This window comes from Tamandua tetradactyla, chromosome X, assembly GCF_023851605.1.
Source record: "Tamandua tetradactyla isolate mTamTet1 chromosome X, mTamTet1.pri, whole genome shotgun sequence".
Classification (NCBI taxonomy): domain Eukaryota; kingdom Metazoa; phylum Chordata; class Mammalia; order Pilosa; family Myrmecophagidae; genus Tamandua; species Tamandua tetradactyla.
Genome location: NC_135353.1, coordinates 78,026,552 through 78,047,359, shown reverse-complemented (window position 1 = coordinate 78,047,359; position 20,808 = coordinate 78,026,552). Strand labels below are relative to the sequence as shown.

Genomic DNA, 20,808 nt, shown 5'->3' with positions numbered 1-20,808 from the left:
GTCTGGTCAGGTAAGCAGTGGCCTGACTGTTGCTGCAAATATATTTCATGGCTTGTTGATAAACCAGAAGGCTGGTGTATTAAATCATCAGTCAGTTTATTGTAGCTGTGCTGATTACATCTGCAAGAATATCAGGAATTCTCCAAATGGAGAAGTTGAATTTTTTTCCCCTTTCTCCCCATTCCCCCAAGGGGACTTTGCATATATTTCTTTATTCAGTTCAAATTACTCTGAAATTTATAAGGGCATCACACTAACATATATTTAAAAAAAAAAGATATAATTTTTTGTTTTAGGTATTATAAATAAACAACCTTTCACATATAACTTAGAGAATGGAGTATCTTACAAATTTCTGGACTAATTTTCTTAGCTTCCGTGTAGCAGCTGTGGATATTTTTCGTCATTTCCCACTAGGGACCAATGTATATGTGTGTGTGAAGGGGATTGGGGACCATTTCCCATGAGGCACAGCTGGTGGTATTGTGAAGCAATCTAGGTGCCAAGTTTGTGGGGTGTTCTCTGGAAAGTGTTTCTCTTCTCCTCTTGAACTTTTTGTAATATACTTAATTAGTGGGTTATTAAAGCATTGAATTTCAAGTGGTTCCTCTTTCTGTAGAACTCAGACATTTGTCCATGTTGGGGGTGGGCTGGGCTTAGAGCCACAGTTAATTTAGAACTGTACTGCACTCACAATCACCCCAGCCTTTTCAAATTGCAAGCTTTCTTAGTGGATCAAGCCAATTCCCTTCGTTTAGGCAAGAGAGTTCTCTCCCAGGAGATACCTTTAATCCACCATACAGATAGACTTCACACTGATTCCTATCAGTGACTAATGTGACTGTACACATTAGTCAAAAGCTGTGCCTTGAACCCTTACATTTTTCCATTTTTTCCATTTTCTCCCCTGCTATTTTTTTTGGTGAGTAGGTGAAGGAGTGTGGATGCAAATGAATACTTCTATGTCTCTGTTCCCTCTGTGTGTTCTTATTCACTTTCCTCTTCTATTTAGGAATCCGTGGGCTTGAAAATATATCATTAAATCTTATACTGTCCTTGTCTACAAAATTTAATATATATGTGAACAAATCAGGCACCTTTAGACACTGGCAGTGATGGCTATTTGCAACATGGGATTCTAGGGGTAGCTGACTTATTTATTTTCATTTTTTTAATGAAATATTTTTGTTTTGATAATGTATATGGAACACAAAATTCAGCTTTTTAACCATTTTTAAATGTGCAATCCCCAGTCATTGATTATGTCTTCTATGTTCCACTAGCTTCAAAACTGTCCATCACCAAATCCTGTTACTATTATTTTTAATTTTTTTATTTTTTTCATATTATTTTTTAATTATATGTTTTCAGAACTGTTTATATTTAGTGATGTAATACATCACTGTCAAGGTCAGCTTCATGTGTCAACTTGGCCAAGTTGTAGCACCTGTTTGTCTGTGTGGTAGTTAGATTCAGTTGTCAACTTGGCTGGGTGAACGCACCTAGTTCTGTTGCTGTGGACATGAACCAATGGTATGTGAACCTCATCAGTTATTAATTACATCTGCAGTTGGCTAGGAGGCATGCCTGCTGCAATGAATGACGTTTGACTTAATTGGCTGGTGCTTAAATGAGAGAGCTCAACATAGCACAGCCTAAGCAGCTCAGCATTCCTCATCTCAGCACTCGCAGCTCAGCCAAGGCTCAGCCAAGGCCTTTGGAGATGCAAAAAGAAGTCACCCTCGGGAAAGTTTTTGGAACCCAGAGGCCTGGGTTCTGCTGAGGTTCTTTCTTACGTGGGAAAGCTAGCTAGAGAAGGCTAGCAGAGACCATCCTCTGCCTTCCCACGTAAGAAAGAACCTCAGCAGAAAGTTCACTGCCTTTCCTTTGAAGAACTAACAAAATAAATCCCCTTTTATTAAAAGTCAATCCATCTCTGGTGAGTTGCATTCCAGCAGCTAGTAAACTAGACCAGTCTGGTTGGGCAAGTGCTGGCCTGTCTTTTGCTATCAGGACATTTCATAGAATTAAATCATGATCACATTTGGCTACATTCACATCTGATTCCACTGCAAATGAATGTCCTGCAAATGAATGAAAACTGCAAATAAATGCCCTGAAGCAAATGGCTTGGAAGAAACTTTTAATTCTTTTCATGACCCACTCTCACCACCCCTCATTTCTTCCAGACATATAACAAGACTAAAGTCCCAACAGACCCCTAAAGGTGAGGTACAAAGTATCACACATTATGAGGTACATTATACTCCAAAAGAACCGTGTGAGTTTTCCAATTTCTGTAGACAGAAATCGGGAATATGTGTGGCAATGGATTTTAAGGGTGTGGAATAATGGTGGGAGAAATATAAGGCTGGATCAGGCTGAATTTATTGATCTGGGCCCACTAAGCAAAGATTCTGCATTTAGTGTTATAGCTTGAGGGGTTAGAAAAAGCATTAACAGTTTGTTTGGATGGTTGGCTGAAACATGGATCAAAAGGTGGCCAACATTACCTGAGGTTGAAATGCTAGACTGCCCCGGTATAATGTACATGAGAAGATCCAGAGGCTTAGAGAGATTGGAATGTTAGAGTGGATTTATCATGCAAAGTCTGCTTTTATACCCCAGGAATAACTGTAGGATGCACCTTTTACCAGAGCACTGAGAAATAAATTTGTGAGACTAGCACCTTCATCCCTGAAGGGTTCTGTAGTTGCACTTCTCTGTAGGTCAGATATTACTGTGGCAACTGCTGTCACTGAGCTGGAATCCTTAAACACAATGGGGATGACCAGAACCTGAATTGGCAGAAGTCAGGTGTCAGCACTTGATTGACAAGGACAAGGTGGACATGGCTGTTATAATAGACAGCAAACTCAAAGCAGAAGTTAAAGTAATCTGAGCCACAGATTTGTGGTGGTGGCTAGTAAATCATGGCATACCTAGAAATATAATAAATGGTCAGTCTACAAAATTCTTGGTTTGAGCTGTATAAACAAAAGAGTTCTCGGTCAAGTGAACAGAAGTCTAACTTGAATTACAAAAACACAGAGTCATGACCCCTTAATCAATTTCCAGAGTTCGACAGTGAGCCCCTTGAATGAAGGGGAGACCAGGTATCTTTGGGAGAAAACCCTGTTACACTGCCACAAATCTATACTGTTAATCTTCCTCCAAGCATTCCCCAAGGAGACTGACGGCCTTTTACAAGGATAACTGTGCACTGGGGAAAAGGAAATGATCAGATATTTCGGGGATTATTATACATTGGTTCAAAAGTGACATTAATTCCAGGGGATCCAAAACGTCACTCTGGTCCACCAGTCAGAGCAGGTCCTGCATGCACAAGTAAGTTACATGAGGAAGTGGCCCAAATACACATGGTCTCCACTCCTGCCAGATTACCTTCTCTTTCCCAGACCAGAGCCATGGCCTCTTGGGGAGTTCCTTACACTGAATTGACTGAGGAAGAGAAAACTCAGGTCTGGTTTACAGATGGTTCAGCATGAAATGCAGGTACCACCGGAAAGTGGACAGTTGCAGCACAAAAACTCCTTTCTGGTGTGTCCTTGAAGGACAGGGTTGAGGGGAAATCCTCCCAGTGGGCAGAACATCAAGGAGTGTCCCTGGTTGTTCATTTTGCTTGGAAGGAGAACTGGCCAGAGATGCAGTTGTATACTGACTCATGGGCTGTTGTTAATGGTTTGGTTGGATGGTCAGGAACTTGGAAAGACCATAATTGGAAAATTGGTGACAAAGAGTTCTGGGAAAGAGGTATGTGGATATACTTTTCCAAGTGGGCTACAAACGTGAAGATACTTGTGCCCCATGTGAATGAGCACCAGAGGGTGACTTCAGCAGAGAAAGGCTTTAATAATCAAGTGGATAAGATGACCCGGTCTGTGGATTCCAGTCAGCCTCTTTCCCCTGAAACTGTCGTCATTGCCCAATGGACTCATGAACAAAGTGGTCATGGTGGTAGGGATGGAGGTTACGCATGGGCTCAGTAACATGGACTTCCACTCACCAAGGCTGACCTGGCTATAGCCACTGGTGAGTGCCCAATCTGCCAGTAGCAGAGACCCACACTCAGCCCCCGATATGGCACCATTCCCCGAAGTTACCAGCCAGCTACATGGTGGCAGGTTGATTACACTGAACCACTCCCCTCATGGAAGGGGCAGTGATTTGTTCTAACTGGAATAGCCCACACTCTGGATATGGGTTTGCTTTCCCTGAATGCAATGCTTCTGCCAAAACTGCCATCTGTGAGCTTACAGAATGCCTTATCCATCATCATGGTATTCCACACAGCATTGCTTCTGATCAGGGAACATACTTCACAGCAAGTGAAGTGTGGGAATGGGCACATGCTCATGGAATTTTCTGTTCTTACCATTTCCCCATCATCCAGAAACAGCTGGATTGACAGAACGGTGGAATGGCCTTTTGAAAACTCAATTACGGTGCCAAGTAGGTGGCGATACCTTTAAGGCCTGGGTTAATGTTCTCCAAGAAGCTGTGTATGCTCTGACTTAGCGTCCACCATATGGTGCTATTTCTCCCATAGCCAGGATCCATGGGTCCAGGAACCAAGGGGTTGTAATGGGAGTGGCATTACTCACTATTACCCCTAGTGATCCTCTAAGAAAATTTTTGCTTCCTATCCCTGAACCCTGAGCTCTGTTGGTCTACAGGTTTTAGTTCCAAAAGGGGAGTGCTTCCACCAGGAGAAACAATAATGGTTCCATTGAACTGGAATCTAAGACTGCCACCTGGTCACTTTGGGCTGCTCATGCCCCTGGATCAACAAGCCAAGAAGGAGATTACATTACTGGCTGGGGTGATTGACCCTGACTATCAGGGGAAAATAAGACTGCAACTACACAATGAAGGTAAAGAAGAGTTTTCCTGGAATATAGGAGATCTCCTTGGGTGTCTTTTAGTACTACCATGCCCTGTGATTAAAATCAATGGAAATCTGCAACAATCCAATCCCGGCAGGACTACCAATGGCTCTGAAACTCCAGGAATGAAGGTTTGGGTCACCCCACTTGGCAAAGAACCACGGCCAGCTGAAGTGCTTGCTGAGAGCAAAGGGAACATGGAATGGGTAGTGGAAGAAGGTAGTGATAAATACGAGCTACAAGCACATGATCAGTTACAGAAATGAGGACTGTAATACTGTTTTGTTCATAGTTATACTATTAATAGTTAATAGTTATACTATTTAAGTTGTAAGATATTAAGTGTAAGAATGACTATTACCCAAGAGAGATTTAATGTGTTTCTGGTTATATGCAAGACAGTTGAGTATTGTTAGGTGAGAAAAAAAAATGCATCTTGTTGTTTTCTTTTTGGAAATTAGGTATGGTTTAAGGTGATGAGTATAGCTGCCAAGTTGACAAGGGGTGAACTGTCATGGTCAAGTTCATGTGTCAACTTGGCCAAGTGGTGGCACCTGTTTGTCTGGTTGGGCAAGTGCTGACCTGTCTTTTGCTATGAGGACATTTCATAGAAGTAAATCATGATCACGTTGGCTACATCCACATCTGATTCCATTTGTATTCAGCCAAGGGGAGTCTCTTCTTTAATGAGTGATGCTTAGTCTAATCACTGGAAGGCTTTTAAGGAGGATTCAGAAGAGACAGGCTCTCTTCCTACTTCGGCCAGTGAGCCTGTCCTGTGGAGTTTATCCAGACCCTCCATTGGAATCGTCAGCTTCATAGCCTGCCCCACAGATTTTGGACTGTATGTTCACATGGTTACGTGAGACGCTTTTATAAGTTTTATATTTATGAATATTGCTTGTGGATTCTGTTTCTCTCGAGAACTGTAGCTAATACAATCACTAATTATTTTCAATTTTATTTTAAAATTTTCTAATTTTAAAAAGTTAATAGTATCCCATATCTCATCTTTTCTGTAGTTCTATTCCCCAGAGGCAACTACCCCCAACTTCCCTCAACTTCCCTGACTTCTTTCCCTTGTATTTACCATGTCTCTAAATAATGTGTTTATATGGATATTGTATTATTTATCAATTACAGATATTATTGTTTCATGTTTTATTGTGGTAAATGTGGACTTTATGCTCCCACAACCCTCCTACCCATTATAGCTCTATCACAGTTTTTGGCCAGTTCACTAGTTGGTGTATACATCTTTATTAGTATGCAAATATTGTTCAGTGTTGAGCAATGTGTCCACTATTACTACTTTCTTCTTTAACCCTTTGTCCTGGAATTAATACTTATCTTCTTTTTGTTTTAAATGGAAATATAACATATGCAAAAAAGCAATAAATTTCAAAGTACCTTTTAACAAGTAGTTTTAGAACAGATTTCACAGTTTGGTATGGGTTGCAGTTCCACAATTTGGGGGATTTTTTTCTAGCTGCTCTAAGACACTGGAGACTGAAAGCAATATCAATATATTTATTCAGCAATCATACTCATTTGGTAAATCCTATGATCTCTATTATCATTCCTCCTTCTTCTAGGATCCTTTCCCCAATCTTTAGGGATTGGGCTATGCCCATTCTAACTTTTTCAAGTTGAAAGGGGCTACCGATTATATGGGACATGGAGATGGAATGAGTTGATATTCTGGAAAGGCTGGCCTCTCTGCATTTCAGAACTTACTTTGTCCGTGGACCCATCTGGAGGTTGTAGATTTCTGTAAAGTAATCTTAGTGCATGAAACTTTTATAGAATTCTCAGTTAAAGCCCTAGGTGTTCTTTAGAGTTGACAGGAATGGTTAATGTTGGGGTTTCACAAACTGTGGTAATTAGCAATATCTAGCTGAAGCTTGCGTAAGAGTAGCCTCCAGAATAGCCTCCCAACTCTGTTTGAATTCTTTCAGCCACTGATACCTTTTTCTGTTACAATTCTTTTTCCCCATTTGGTCAGGAAGGCATTGCCGATCCCACAGTTCTATGGCCAGTCTCCTACCTGGGATTCATGTGGCACGTTGTCAGGGAGACTTTCACCCCTGGATGTCCCACGTATGGGGCAGGGCAATGATCTTCTTTGCAGAGTTGGGCTTAGAGAGAAAGAAGCCACATTTGAACAAAAAAGAGGTTTTTCTGGAAGTAACTCTTAGGCAAAACTATAGGTACACTTAGGTAGCTGACTTATTAAAACAATGGATATTGTAATAGTAGTTTACATATGCACATATCTGAGAGAGAGATTTTTATTCTAAACACTATTTGCAGATATAATCTACTAAGCATTGGCATTACATGTTTGCCACTCATTTATAAAATTGTGCTCAGTGTCAGAGTACATCCAAACCCGCTTGTGTTAAATATTTTGTATAATTGAATAGAGAAAGAACATATATATCACCTATCACTATGGTAAATATATTCTGAAAATAGTTTAACAGGTTATTTGTATTTAGAAAAGAAACAAAATAAGAACTAAAAGTTGCACATTCTGAGCTAAAATTCTTGATCTATTCCATAATACTTATTTTTATAATTAAAACTTACATTTGAGATAGAATCTGAAATATGCAGTTGATTTTTAAATATAATTTCATAATGTTCTTCCTAATCTTTCTTATTTAGTTTCATTGTACTGAATATTATTCAAGTTATCAAACTGGGTATGCTTTACTTAATTACTTAATGCTTCTTAAAAATTCCACTAACAGGAAAGTTTTAAAAAACAACTATGCATCAAAAATATTCTGGAAAAATGGTAAAAAACCTTTACTTACCATAAGAGGGGATGATATTAATGAAGGAAAATGGTTGATGCCCTTAGTGTCACCTTATTGTACATATATTTGGATATGTCCATACCTGTCCTTCTTTTAAGTCAAAGTGCCTGCAATTTTAAAAATTGACTCTACCCAGTACACTGAGGGTGCCATTGCAGACCTGAAGTTTAACAGGAAAAAACAGAAACAAGTAACAACAAGAAATTGAGTTGCAAGAGAGAGAAGATGAATGGGGAGAACAAAAGGGCTTTTACAAATGGGCATGATACAGTTGTCCTCCACAGAACTTTTGCTACATGTTAAATGCTGTGTTCTTAAATCTTTGTTTCCTGCTTGCTTTCCTTTCACATGTGTGCTGAAATTCCACAGGATTCCACAAATTATTCATTGCAGGCTAATGTAGTGTTAATTAGAACTGTACCAAGTCCAACATAAACTAGATTGAGGTGAATTAATCAACTTTGATACTCCTAGGTATCAAACTTGAACTTGCAACAGATTTTTATCACTTTTGCTTAATTCTCCATTAAAAGTAGGATTGCACTGTGTGCTTAAATGCATATGTTTTAAAAAACAGGAGATTTTTTAACAGGCAGGTGTGGCTTACAAGATACAAATGGTTCTAAGTTTTGCAAATTTATGAATAATAGAGTTGATTTTTTCAGTATTTTTGGACATGAACTAACTCTACATAGTATTTTTCTGTTTTCAGTTTAGATTGACATCATGACATGAAATAAAGCTTTAAAAATTATGCCATGTATTTTACAGCCCAGAAGATTAGTCCATTTTGAAATGTCATTTTCCTACATGATCTGTTAATTTAATCTTTGTATACTGTAGTACAGAGACTAAATATTTTTACACATTCATTCACATTTAATTTGGGTTCATTTTTCAGTCCATTTCATTTGTAGGGGCACTTATACTATAACAGAAACACCACCAGAAATTTTTCTACTATTCTAGTTATTCACTTTTAGACCTGCTCATATATGTCTAATAATCTTACTAATAAAATACTAAATGGTTTTATTTTTATTTCTTTTTAGAACCTTGTAAAAAATCTTCCTGAGCAGAAGGTACTCAATGAATTAGCACAGTTTAAGAGTGAATATGATGACCTCTGTGAGCCTGAACAGTTTGGAGTTGTGGTATGTATCTAGCATAAGGGCCCACAAACTCAGCTGGGAGTAACTCTTGCCAGAAACAGAAGTTTTGTCAATGTTTTGCCTCATGTACTTTGGAGCTCCTTGATTGGGACCATAAACATTTATGATTGTTTTTTCTTTTTTGGTGAATTTTCTCTTTTATTAATATATAGTGTCCTTCTTTGTCTCTTATGATGTCTTTACGTTTAAAGACTATTTTGTCCAATATTGATATAGCTACTCCCGCTTTCTTTTGGTAATAACTTGTGTGGAACATCTTTTTCCATACTTTCATTCTCAATCTATTTGTATCCTGTGTCTAAAATGATGCTCTTGTAAACAGCATATAGCTGGATTATATTTCTTAATCCATTCTGCTAATCTATATCTTTTAATTGGTAAGTTTAGAAAGTTAACAGTCAAAGTTATTACTGAAAAGGCCATCTTGAGTCCACCATCTTATATTTTGGATTTTATTTGTCAGATCTAGATATTATTTTACCTCTTTATCTTTTTATCCTTTAAGTTACCCTTCCTGGTACTCTTCAATTCTGTTCCCTCCTCTAGACTTCCCTCTGCTGTCTTTTTTTTCAGCCTGCAGATCTCCCTTTACTATATCTAGTAGAGCTGGTCTCTTATTGACATGTTCTCTCGGGGTTTGTTTGTCAGTGAAAATTTTAATCTCCCTCAGTTTTGAAAGACAATTTGGCTGGGTACAGAATTCTTGGCTGGAAGTCTTTCTCTTTCAGGATCTTAAATATATCATACCACTGCCTTCTTGTGTCCATATTACCAGTGAGTAGTCTGAACTCATTCTTACGTGGTTACCCTTGTATGTAGTAGATTGTTTTCCTCTTGTTGCTTTCAGGATTTTCTGGTTCTCTTCAACATTTGACAAACTGATCAGTATGTGTCTTGGGGAAGGCCTATTTGGATATATTCTATTTGGAGTTCTTTGGGCTTCTTTGATTTGCATATTTATGTCCTTTATCAGGGTTGGGAAGTTTTCTGCCATTATATCCTCAACTACTCTTCCTAGCCCTTTACTCTTCTTTTCTTCTTCTGGCACACAAATGATTCTTATATTTGTGAGCTTTGTTTTGTCCATCATTTCCCTGAGATTGAATTCCAATTTTTCATTCATTTTGCCATTTGCTGTTTTGAGTGTTTGAAATCAGTTGTCCTGTCCTCTAGTTTGCTTATTCTTTCTTCTGCCTCTTCAAATCTGCTGTTGTGTTTCTCTAGTTTATTTTTGATTTGGTCTTCCGCATGTTTAATCTCTGTGTATTCTGCTATTTTTCTATTTATTCTTTCAACTACCTCTTTATGCTCTTCTACTGTCTTGTTGATCTCCTTTATGTCATTAGCCATCCCACTGATTTTATTTAGTAAAGTTATATGAATGTCTTTGATTAGTTGTTCCAAAATCTCTGTCTCCTCTGGTGTTTTAATTTGGTCATTAGACTGGGCTATATCTATCTGCATCACAATATACTTAGTGATCTTCTGCTGTCTTTGAAGTATGTAAATATCTTGATAGAGTTTCTTTGGAAGTGGATTTCCTTCAGTAGACTGAAACTTTATATTTGCGATATGGATGTGGAACAGGATGCAGGGCATGGGTCAAGGCAGAATGGTGCAGTGATGAGTTGCAGTGCAGGTATAGGCATGGGTTGGGGAGCCTATGCTTGTGCTTGTGAGTTTTTGGTGTGAGTTGCAGGGTTGTGGAGATGTGGTGCAGGGGCTGTGGGGCTGGGTGCAGCTCAGGCAGGCCTTGCAGCACAGAAACACTGTGTGGTGTAGGGGACACCGAGATGGGGTTCTGTGTGGATACACAGATAGGATGTGACTGGGTGTATGGAGCCTGGGGATTGTGGGTATCAGGGTGTGAGGTATGTAGCACGGAGGTTGGGGCACAGAGACGGCAGGGCATGGGTGTGTCCATGTGCTGTGTGAAGGGTCCAGGTAGCCAGGATGCGGATATGCAAGTGTTTAGGGGCAGGACACAGGCTGGGATTATGGAATGTGGTTCAAGGGCGGGTGATGTCAGGTGGTTAGGGCCCTGGTGCTGGTGCCCAGCTGCAGGGGTCTTGTGGCAGGAGTGCATGCATGTGCAGGGCAAGGGGCTATGTAGCAGAGATGTACATGTTAGCACCTGCCAAGTGTAGGAGCATGATGTTTGTGCCAGGGATGGTGCAAGGTGTGAACATGTGCAGGGCAGGAGATTGGGGTGTAGGGTCAAGAGGTCGGTTTGTGGTTGCATGAATGCCCAGTGGGGAGGATGTGGGTGTACATGTGTATGAGTTGGGGGTGGGGCCATGGTGTGCACATGTGCAGAATTCGGGGGCAGCAGGACAGGGTTGTATGTGCATGGGCTGGAGACTGCTGTTGCTCGGATTTGCAGGTCAGCAACTGCTCACAGTTAGGAGATGTGACTATGTGGGCTGGGGGCAGGTGTGGCCCTGGCATGAAGGTGAACCTCCACAGCCTGGATACACAGGTGACTGCCTGCAGATGGTAGGGATTGGGAGGTGGAGGTTGAAGTGTTTGGCATGGGTGTGTGGGTCTTGGAAGGAAGGGAGCAAGACTGTACACTTGTGCAGGTGAGGTGTGTCAGGCTCTGGTAGGCGTGCCTGACTGCATGGGGCAGGGTTGTAGAGTGGGGATGTGTGGTAGGGGAAAGGTTTTGGTCAGCGCATGGGTGCTTGGAACGCAGTGGGGGCTGAGAGATGGGGTTTAGGTGTGTGATGTGTGGGGAGAGTCATGGGGTGGGGACGGTGCATGGATGGTGCACATGAGGGTAGAGCATTCAAAGAATGCAGCTTGGCTTACTTCCTTGTCACTGTCTCCCTATCTGTACACTCTTGAGGGCCCCAGGCTTCCTTTTGGAAAGGGATGCATTAGGCTATTTGTGCTAGCTAGATGGTCTCCAGCTTTCTGTGCCTCAGTTCTTCAGCTTTTGCAACTAGGGCCTCCCTATGTGATGTAGAAGATCCTCTCAGGACACTTATACCCTGGAATTCCCATCCAGTTGCCTTCCTGTCACTTCTCTACCTGTTCCTTGGAATAGGGGTACACGCAACTTATCCTATTCTGCCATCTTGCCAGAAGAGTGATATTAAATAATAAAATTTCCTAGACCACACTCCACACTTGAAACCTAAGCTGTTTGGTTCATATTATAATTGAACCAAGGCTATATAGCATCTGAGAATTCAGCTGTGTCATGATGGTTATGAGTTTTTCAGTAGGTACACTACACAATTTCTCTGAAGCCATTTTTTTTTTCCTCTGAATGCAGTTTATCTTGGTAGATGTATTGGTTTGTCAAGCAAGTCCTTCAGGAGGAATATCCTTGGTACCACACTGAGGAAATGAAGTTTAGGGACATAAAAAGCAATATACCTTCTGAACTAAAAGCAAAATAGAAAATGAAAAGATTTTTTGTTTATGTACATAACCATAAGTAATATTGGTATTCTGTGTACTGGAATAATCACTTGGTCCTAATATTTGCTCTCACCATCTTAGCTTCATTAGAAAGTAGTTTATGCTATGTAAATTATCTCAGTTCGTTTCAATCATGACTTGTCAAATAATGTTTAGGTAATCTAAAGAATTTTCTGAAATAATGGAATGCCTTAAGATTTTATGTATGTATGCTTTACAGTTCATAGAACAATATTCTCTATACAGTTGGCAATAGGTAAATGTTTATTGAATTGAGTAGTAGCATAATTTAAAAAATCACTGTAGTACTGAAATTAAAAATAGCATATTTTAGATTTGTAAAAACTTAAACATTTTTCTCCAGGTCTATGCCTAATAAATACATTTCTGTGTGGGTACATTCAAATTCATATAAATCCTCAAATATATGTAGACAGCTCAGAGTTCAGACAGTTTAGGAAATATATAGTCATTTTCATTAATGAGAGGGTCCCTAGTCTGGTTGTCTTGCCTCTACTCTCTTCCTTCATCAGTGCTGTTAGTGAATCATTCTTGAAATCTATATTCTTCATATGACTTTGATTTAAAAAACCTTCAGTGACAGCCAGCATTTACAAAGTAAAACCTATACTCCTTAGAATTCTTGCTCTGTCTCTAACTTTCTGGCTTTATTTCTCCCTGATTCCTTATGTGAACTGAGTGAATTGGTATCTTTATGACATTTAATTTTTAACCTCAACGGGACTCTTGATGCCATTTCAGAAGTCAGTTTTACTTATTCCTATTCAGTGGCCTTTCATTTTTCCATAGTGGCTGTTGCATATTTTACCTGTTTTCCTCAAGTCTTCTATCCATCCTCCCTTCCCACCCTGTCACTTACCACGAACAATGTAACCTCCTCCTTGCTGGAGAAAAAGGAAGGCACTCAAGACACAGAACCTCCAAAATCTCTCCTACATACAAATTTATCTCTAGCCATATCTTTTATTAACCTACTCTGTCAAACTTCAGAAAAGAAGCTACTGCTTACTCTTGCTATTATTATTATTACTATCATTATTGATAATAATAAAAATGTATTATGCACTCAACTCTCTCAGGTACTATGGTAATCTTTTTTGCATGAGCCGTCTCATGTATTCCTAGGAATAGCCTTATGTGCTTGGCACTATTATTGTCCCATACAATGGATGAGGACTCTGAGGCCAAGGCAGGATAGGGGACTTGTCCAAGATCATATGGAATAAGTAGTAGATGCAGGATTCAAACCCAGGCTTCATAGACTGTATTTTAGCCATTGTACTATACTAGCACATATGTGTGTGTGCGTGTGTGTGTGTGTGTGTGTGTGTGCGTGTGCATGTGAGGGGCTGGGGAGAGGGAATGAGATATCCTACTACATGCTCATTTATTTGCCTGTTTTGGACACCATTAACTCCTGCCTACCTTAGGACCTAGTTCTGTTACTCATTCTGTTGCTTTTTCAACTTGTCAATCATCCTTTCTGTTTATAAGAAATTCTTAGTCACTCCCTGGCTAAAGCTCAATGAATGGATGGATGAATAAAAATCCTTCATAGAACCTGTGATCTCTGCTAGCCATTTATTTCATAACATCAGTCCTTTCAGAGAGTAGTCTCCTTTTACTCTTACTTCCTTACCCTACTTCCTTACCTCTCATTCATTACTCAACCCACACCAATCAAGTGTCTGTGTCCTACAGTTAATTGAGACTTATCTGGGAATCATCATTACTCAGTTCTCGTTGCCTTTAAAAATACACCAAACCACTGACTCACTTTTCTTTATTTGTGCCATAACCCACTTTAGTCCAAGTCATCATTGTCACTCCCTTCATCCATTACAATATATTTAGCTTGTTTTCTCCACACTTTTGTTCTTTTCCAGGTCAGTTTTAGCATAGCCCTGGGCATGGCTCTTCTGTAGTGTAATCAGGTTGCATCCTAGTATTTATCAACTTAAAACCTTAGGGCTGTTCCGTGCACTAGGCTGTAATATATACTCCCTACCATGACCTGTAAGGCCTTGTATGGTCAGACCCCTGCCTTGGTCTCGAATTCTTCAGTCTCTTGCTCATTATGCCTCAGTCACATTGTATTTTATTTTTCAGTTTACCATGCAGTTTTCTGTCTCAGTAACATTACATATGCTGTTCCCTTATCCCTGCTCACTGTCTCCCTTTCTCCTGCTTTTTTGCTGAGTCTCAGCTTAATTTTCACCTTCCAAGTGATGGTTTCATTTATAAAAATCAAAATTAAGTCTCTCCTCTCCCTTTATCCAGTATATAGACAGATGAGTAAAAAAAAAAATGACAAAAATAAACAGATAAAATAGGGGAGGATAAGGGGTATGGGATACTTTGGGTGTTCTTTTTCATTTTTATTTTTATTCTTATTTATTGTTTTTGGAGTAATGAAAGTATTCAAAAATTGATTGTGGTGATGAATGGACAACTACATAAGATACTGTGAACCACTGATTGTATACTTTGGATGATTAGATAGTATATAAATATATCTCAATAAAATTGTATTAAAAAATTAGGTCTCCCTATTAAATGTTCTTAGGGTGCCTTTTTTCTTTACTTTTCTAGGAATTATCCTGATTTATAATTAAGTGTTTATTTGTGAGGTTAATTATTGAATGTCTGTAATCCATACTAGATTGCAAGTTCCATAGGGGCAGGCATCATACTGGTTTTATTTGCATAATACACACTTAACAAACATTTGTTGACCGTACTAACAAGAATACAAAATCAAAAGAACTCTTTTCATTCCTGAAAATTCTATATCCATATTCTATATAAATATATATAGCACTTGATAACATTGAACAATTTATCCTTTTTATTGAACTCTTTTCTTTCCTTGTCTTTTCTAATAATAAATACTTATTCCTGATTTCATTTCTATAACTCTGGGCAGTGCCCTACGGAGTTTGCATTATTATATAATTTTCTGGAAGATAAAATCAAAATCTTACCAGTTAGGAATACACATATGCCAGAAATGGGATTTTTTTTCAAAATTTGTTTAAAAAATCAAACAAACAAAACTGGCAATAGTGGGGAAAAATCTGGCCTTATGGGAGAAATAAGCTTATCTGAGACAGGGACTGGATCTGCTAAGCTTTCTCTAAACTTTTTTTTTTTCTTATCATCCACATCATTGGGTTTGCTTAAATTCATGTCATCAACTGAAAGAAAATAAAAGAAAAAGATACAAACAAAACCAAAACAAACAAAAAACAGGGACTTTTCCTCTATACAGATCCAGACCTCCTGGTAAGAGGAATATGTTAGTTCCCACACCTAGTATGATCAATAAGCCTTTTCTATAGAGTGGTAGATTGGCTACAAATCTTCCCACTCACTTGTCCTCCCACCTGCCTCCTACAGTTTAGAATTTGGTACATTGTAATTATGTTCTATACCTTTACTGGAAAAAAAAAACACAGTTCTTTGAAATCTCTGGCAGTTAGAACCCCCAGCAAGAGCTTTTAGACTCTTCAGAGTGTGTTTACTGCTCAGCTGTTCTAAAACCTCAGAGCTATGGAAATTCCCATTTGTCTTGCACTGAGGATGGAGACCCATACTGTGTGTATCTATTAAACTAATACATCTTCTGAGAAAAAGAAGACAATAATTAGTTCTCTTATAATTGGTACTTTGTGTCTCTGAATTCAAAATTACCCATATTGTTCAACTAAAAACATTCTAAACCTATAGTCTATAAGAAATGTTGAAATAGCCTTGTATTTAACAAATTCTTATAATGAAAAGCAAATTCTTATAATGAAAAGCACAGATTATGTATTATTGCAGATATCACATTTAACATTTTTCCTTTTGTATACAAATATATGAAGCCAGGAGGAAGTGGATTATTTATGCCTGTAATGGGAAGTACAACTATATAAAGTGCTGTTTAAATTTTTTAATGTCCCATAAGAGATTATGAACTCTATTCAAGGTAGCTTAGTGTGGTGAAAAGGAAATTCTTAAAAGCTTTTTTTTCCTCCCACATGTCATCAAAGGCAATTAGTTTGGATAGAGAATAACAGCTCTTCTGTTTCATTAATATTAAATTATTTTTCAGGTTTTAATATTCACTGGGAAAAATCACATTTTTCTTTATTTCATGTGCTTGCATTCAGAGTGTTCAGTGCTTTGATATATAATTTCTTGATTGTTTCTATTTACATCTTTTCAGTAAATATAAATCCTAGCACTTACTTCCCTGATGTTTTTTCACTTTAACTGAGAAAAGATTGGTTTAATAATTTTGAGACTATCTCAAAGAAAATTCACCATGACTCATTCTCAAATCCATGTGTTCATATTCTAGTTCATTTCATTAAATTCTCATAATCCATTTTGTGGCAGGATTGCTTATTTCTACTAGCCATTGCAATAAAATCAGGTAAAATAAAACCATCTGACTGAAAATTTAAATTAGGTCTATGTATGTCAATCAGTTTTACTATTGATTGCTTTTTCATTAAACTCATAGAATAAAAAATTAGCCCTTTTATTTAATCTCTGAAAGATAACAGTATAGCACCACAGTAGCAGTTTTCATGAATGTTTTAAATATGACTGTTCTTGGCCTCATACAGTTGTTTTCAGAAAGATACCTTGAAATTCTTTCTCAATGTCTTAGTCTGACTATTCTGAATTGGCATATTAGTGTGACTTATCCATACTAAAGATGATTAGATGTTTGTTGATGCGTAATTTCTCCAAATCACTCTCCTTGAGAAAAATATTTTGTCAGCACATCTTATTTTTCTGGTATAGAATCAGTTTTCAATGTTCTGTTTTTCCAAAGCCTGATTTCACAGATTAACTAAGGCTCTTATTTCTCATGTGTCTGTTGTGCAAATATTTACTGTTTATCCCATTTAGCAGGTCAAGTTTTATTGATTATCTCATCTAGGCCAAATTCTGGGTCTATTGCAGAAAATAGAAAGCTGAGCAGTAGAAATACTGCCCTTGAGGAGGTTATTGTCTTAAAGACGATAAGAAAATAATGTATTTAACAAAGTATCACAAATATCCTTACTTTATTTCCATACTTACCGAGTTTTCCTCGGTCATTCACTCTAAATTACACAACTTGTATAGGCAGTTCTGCCTGCTGTCTAACTTAAAGCCACCCTTCTTTAATGTGGCTTCTTTAGTGTTCCCTCTATGGTAGTTATCGATCCAAAATTATTCTATATATTCTTTATGTAATCAGTCATAATAGTATTCAACCATTTGGGGATAAAACCTTGTAGCAAATATATATGTAACAAATATATCTGTTAATTCTAATGAATTTTTAGCTTTCTATGTTTAAGAGTCTACAAGGTCAGTTTTGCTCACATGGTGATGGTAGTTACAAAAGATGTTTCTTAGCAAAAGGAAAGATAATAGAAACAGCCTTTAAATATGACACATGCATACAGGAGTGGCAGGTGGCCATCATCTTCACCTCTATACATCATATTTATTCTTTTTTTTTTTTTAACATGGGCAGGCACCGGGAATTGAACCCGGGTCCTCTGGCATGGCAGGCAAGCATTCTTGCCTGCTGAGCCACCGTGGCCCGCCCTATACATCATATTTATTCTTGTCCCTTTTTTTCTTTTTCTGTGGATTCGTATGGTAGTTTGGTAGTACATAAATATTCACTAGCTGCATAGGTAGTGAAGTGTATAAAATTCAAATTATGTAACAAAAATGCGTCTAAGTCTTTGGGGAAATAAACCCACTTGTAGCTGTTCTCACTAAAGCTGTCAATGTACCTTTTTTTTAATATAGTGAAGATTAGCTAAAGAAATGAGAGCCGCTTAATGTGATTTTGATAGACAGGTATCTTGTAACACAGATAAATCCCCTACATATTACAACACTATGGTCAGCATCCCACAGCATTTCAAGGAATTAATTATAAAACAAAGGATGCCAGTCAACTAAAATGCTGTGATGGGCTACAACTAAAAACAAACATGCATTTCAGCATAGTTTTTGTTTTATTTACTTATATCACTTCCTAGGTATACTTATGTGCCTTTATGAGACATCACCCTTTGAGAATGTTATATCTGTGGCTGGGGATGTTGTTCAGTGCTTCCTATTATTTCTAATCTTAAATTAGCTAAGACATTCCCTTAACCTGTCCAAATGCTATAATGGAGGTTGAATTATTGTCTATCTGTTTTCCCTCGTCTGGTAATAAAAATTCATGCTTGTTATAATTACAGCAAATTCTGTTAGTATGATCAATGCACACTGATTTGTGACTCCTAGTAAGAAGTTTGCCCATATAGCTTCACCTTCTCCATAGTCTCTTGATTTGACAGTAACACATCTTCAAAAATAACATTACTAATAGTAAATATATATTATGCATTAAAACTGGCTAAGTTAAACAGCATGATATTTACAGTGTGTTTGCTGGATCATGAGCTGTGGTGTTCATGGAGCCCTGGAAACATATGCTTCCTAATTGTGGGTGAGAGAACCTTTTTCTTAGGTCTAGGAAAACAATCGAGAGCCATCATTCCTTCTTCTTGAGAATTTCTAAAGATGAATAAAGAGGGTAATAACAGTTCATTGTAGAGTGTTTACTCTGTACCAGATACTCTGACAGGACCTAAATTTATGTATAGTTACTCATAGAGGTCTTACTACAACTTACATGAATGATTTAAGGAATGCACTTAACTGATAAAATTAAGTCTCACAAACATTAGGTAAATTATACTAGGTCATACAACTAGGAAGTAACAGAACTGTAGTTCAAACCTAGTTCAGAGTCAAACTCAAAGTCTCTATTTCTTCCACTACAAGTTATATTTTAGGTCTGGAAAATGCAGAGAATCTTTTTCTAAAACTGCCTCTCAAAATTGTCAGATGGAGCTCTGAATTTGGACTAAGATTGAGTCTGGGAGTTTTGGAATAACCCACCTGGTAGCAGATGACCTTGAAAAGGGTACTTCTTCCTTCCTTGCATCAGCCTAGCATCAGCCTACTAGTATACCTCTTTAAGCTATGCATCCTCTTCCCAATCTAACTCTTTTCTAATAGTCTGGCTTCTATTTGTGTGAAAGCATTCATTATTCATTCATTTTAAATTACTTATTTGTGTATAACTTGTCATCTGCCATGTGCAAGCCTTGTTCTAGGTGCTAAATGAAAGAGGACGTTTTGTCAGGACAAAAGGAAAGTTATGACCCCCTTATAATGCACAGCTTCTCCTTGAAATCAGTCTGACTGCTGATAGACTAATCTCCCGTAATAGCAATTCAACAAATTTAATGCAGTAACATTTACAATTTGATATCCTACCTGAAGATGGGAGAGTAAAATATTACCATCATCTGTTGATTTTTGTTAAAAGGACAATCTGTCTGTCCTACTTAGGAGAGTATCTTCAAACTGGTTAGTCAGCTAAGGATTACTTTTAAAATCAATTAGCAAATATTTGAATGTCTAATATACACAAGACCTTGTGCTTGGTGCTGCAGAAGGTGCAGTTTTTGACTCTTTTGTCTTTACATTTATTCATCCATGACCTTGCCTCCCACAGTCAGTATCTATTCAGATAATTCCCAAATTTGTAAGTTCCACTACTTATCTCTTCTTAATTCCTAGACTGTGGTTCCAGATGTTTCCAGCTCATACATCTCCATCCATCTAAATATCACAATGACACTTAAAACTCAACATATTAACAAAACAAAACTATTTTCCCAATCATATGGGTTTATTATAGTATTTATGAGTGGATTCAGAGGTGGAAAGACTGGAGAAATCAGGGGAACATGTAAATAGTCTATTATAGTAATCCAACCTTGAAGTACAGCTGCATTGGCAACCATGGGAAATAAGAGAAAATTGTAAGAAATCCTTCAGGTTAAAATATTGGCAAGGACTAATGATAGACTACATTTTAGATACCATGAGTTGAATATCACTCCAAGATTTGGAACCTTAATGATGACGTGTCTTTATCAATAGAAAGGTGCATTATTTGGTACTATTTGGCATCTGAGAGGGTGATTGAGAGGATGGTGAACAAAATTCACTTAGATGCTAATAAAGAATGTTTGATAACAACCAAGTAATATTTTTCATTTGTGGATCTAGCTAGCATCCATTTTCCCAACTTTTCACAACTCTAGAGACAAATATTTTACTCCTTTATAATCATCAAAACAAGACTACCCAAGAGGAATTTCCCCAATTCTACGATGGGGAAACTGAAGACTAAAGAAATTGTGTGGACTAGTCTCACATATACAGACTATTTGAGAGATTCTGGATGGAGTCACTTGTGATTGCATTTGCTACTGAGCTGTGTACCCTGCCTGTCCTCCTCTCCCTTTTAGTACCTGCTTGGCTTACTGGAGTGTAGGCAGAAGCAGAGCAGAGGAAGAAATCAATCTGCCCTCATTCCTTGAA

General features: G+C 38.0%; 1 protein-coding gene across 5 annotated transcripts in view; it reads left to right on the top strand.

The window, feature by feature from the left end:
* The window catches only part of DIAPH2 (diaphanous related formin 2), a 997,375-nt gene that overhangs the window by 487,587 nt on the left and 488,980 nt on the right, over nucleotides 1–20,808 (top strand). For 4 of the 5 annotated variants that reach the window (XM_077145442.1, XM_077145441.1, XM_077145438.1 and 1 more), the window contains one exon: nucleotides 8,785–8,886. The exons of the other annotated variant lie outside the window; for it this stretch is intronic. In XM_077145442.1, the coding sequence (XP_077001557.1) occupies nucleotides 8,785–8,886 (102 nt within the window). The remainder of the gene's footprint in view (nucleotides 1–8,784; nucleotides 8,887–20,808) is intronic. 5 annotated transcript variants of the gene reach the window in all.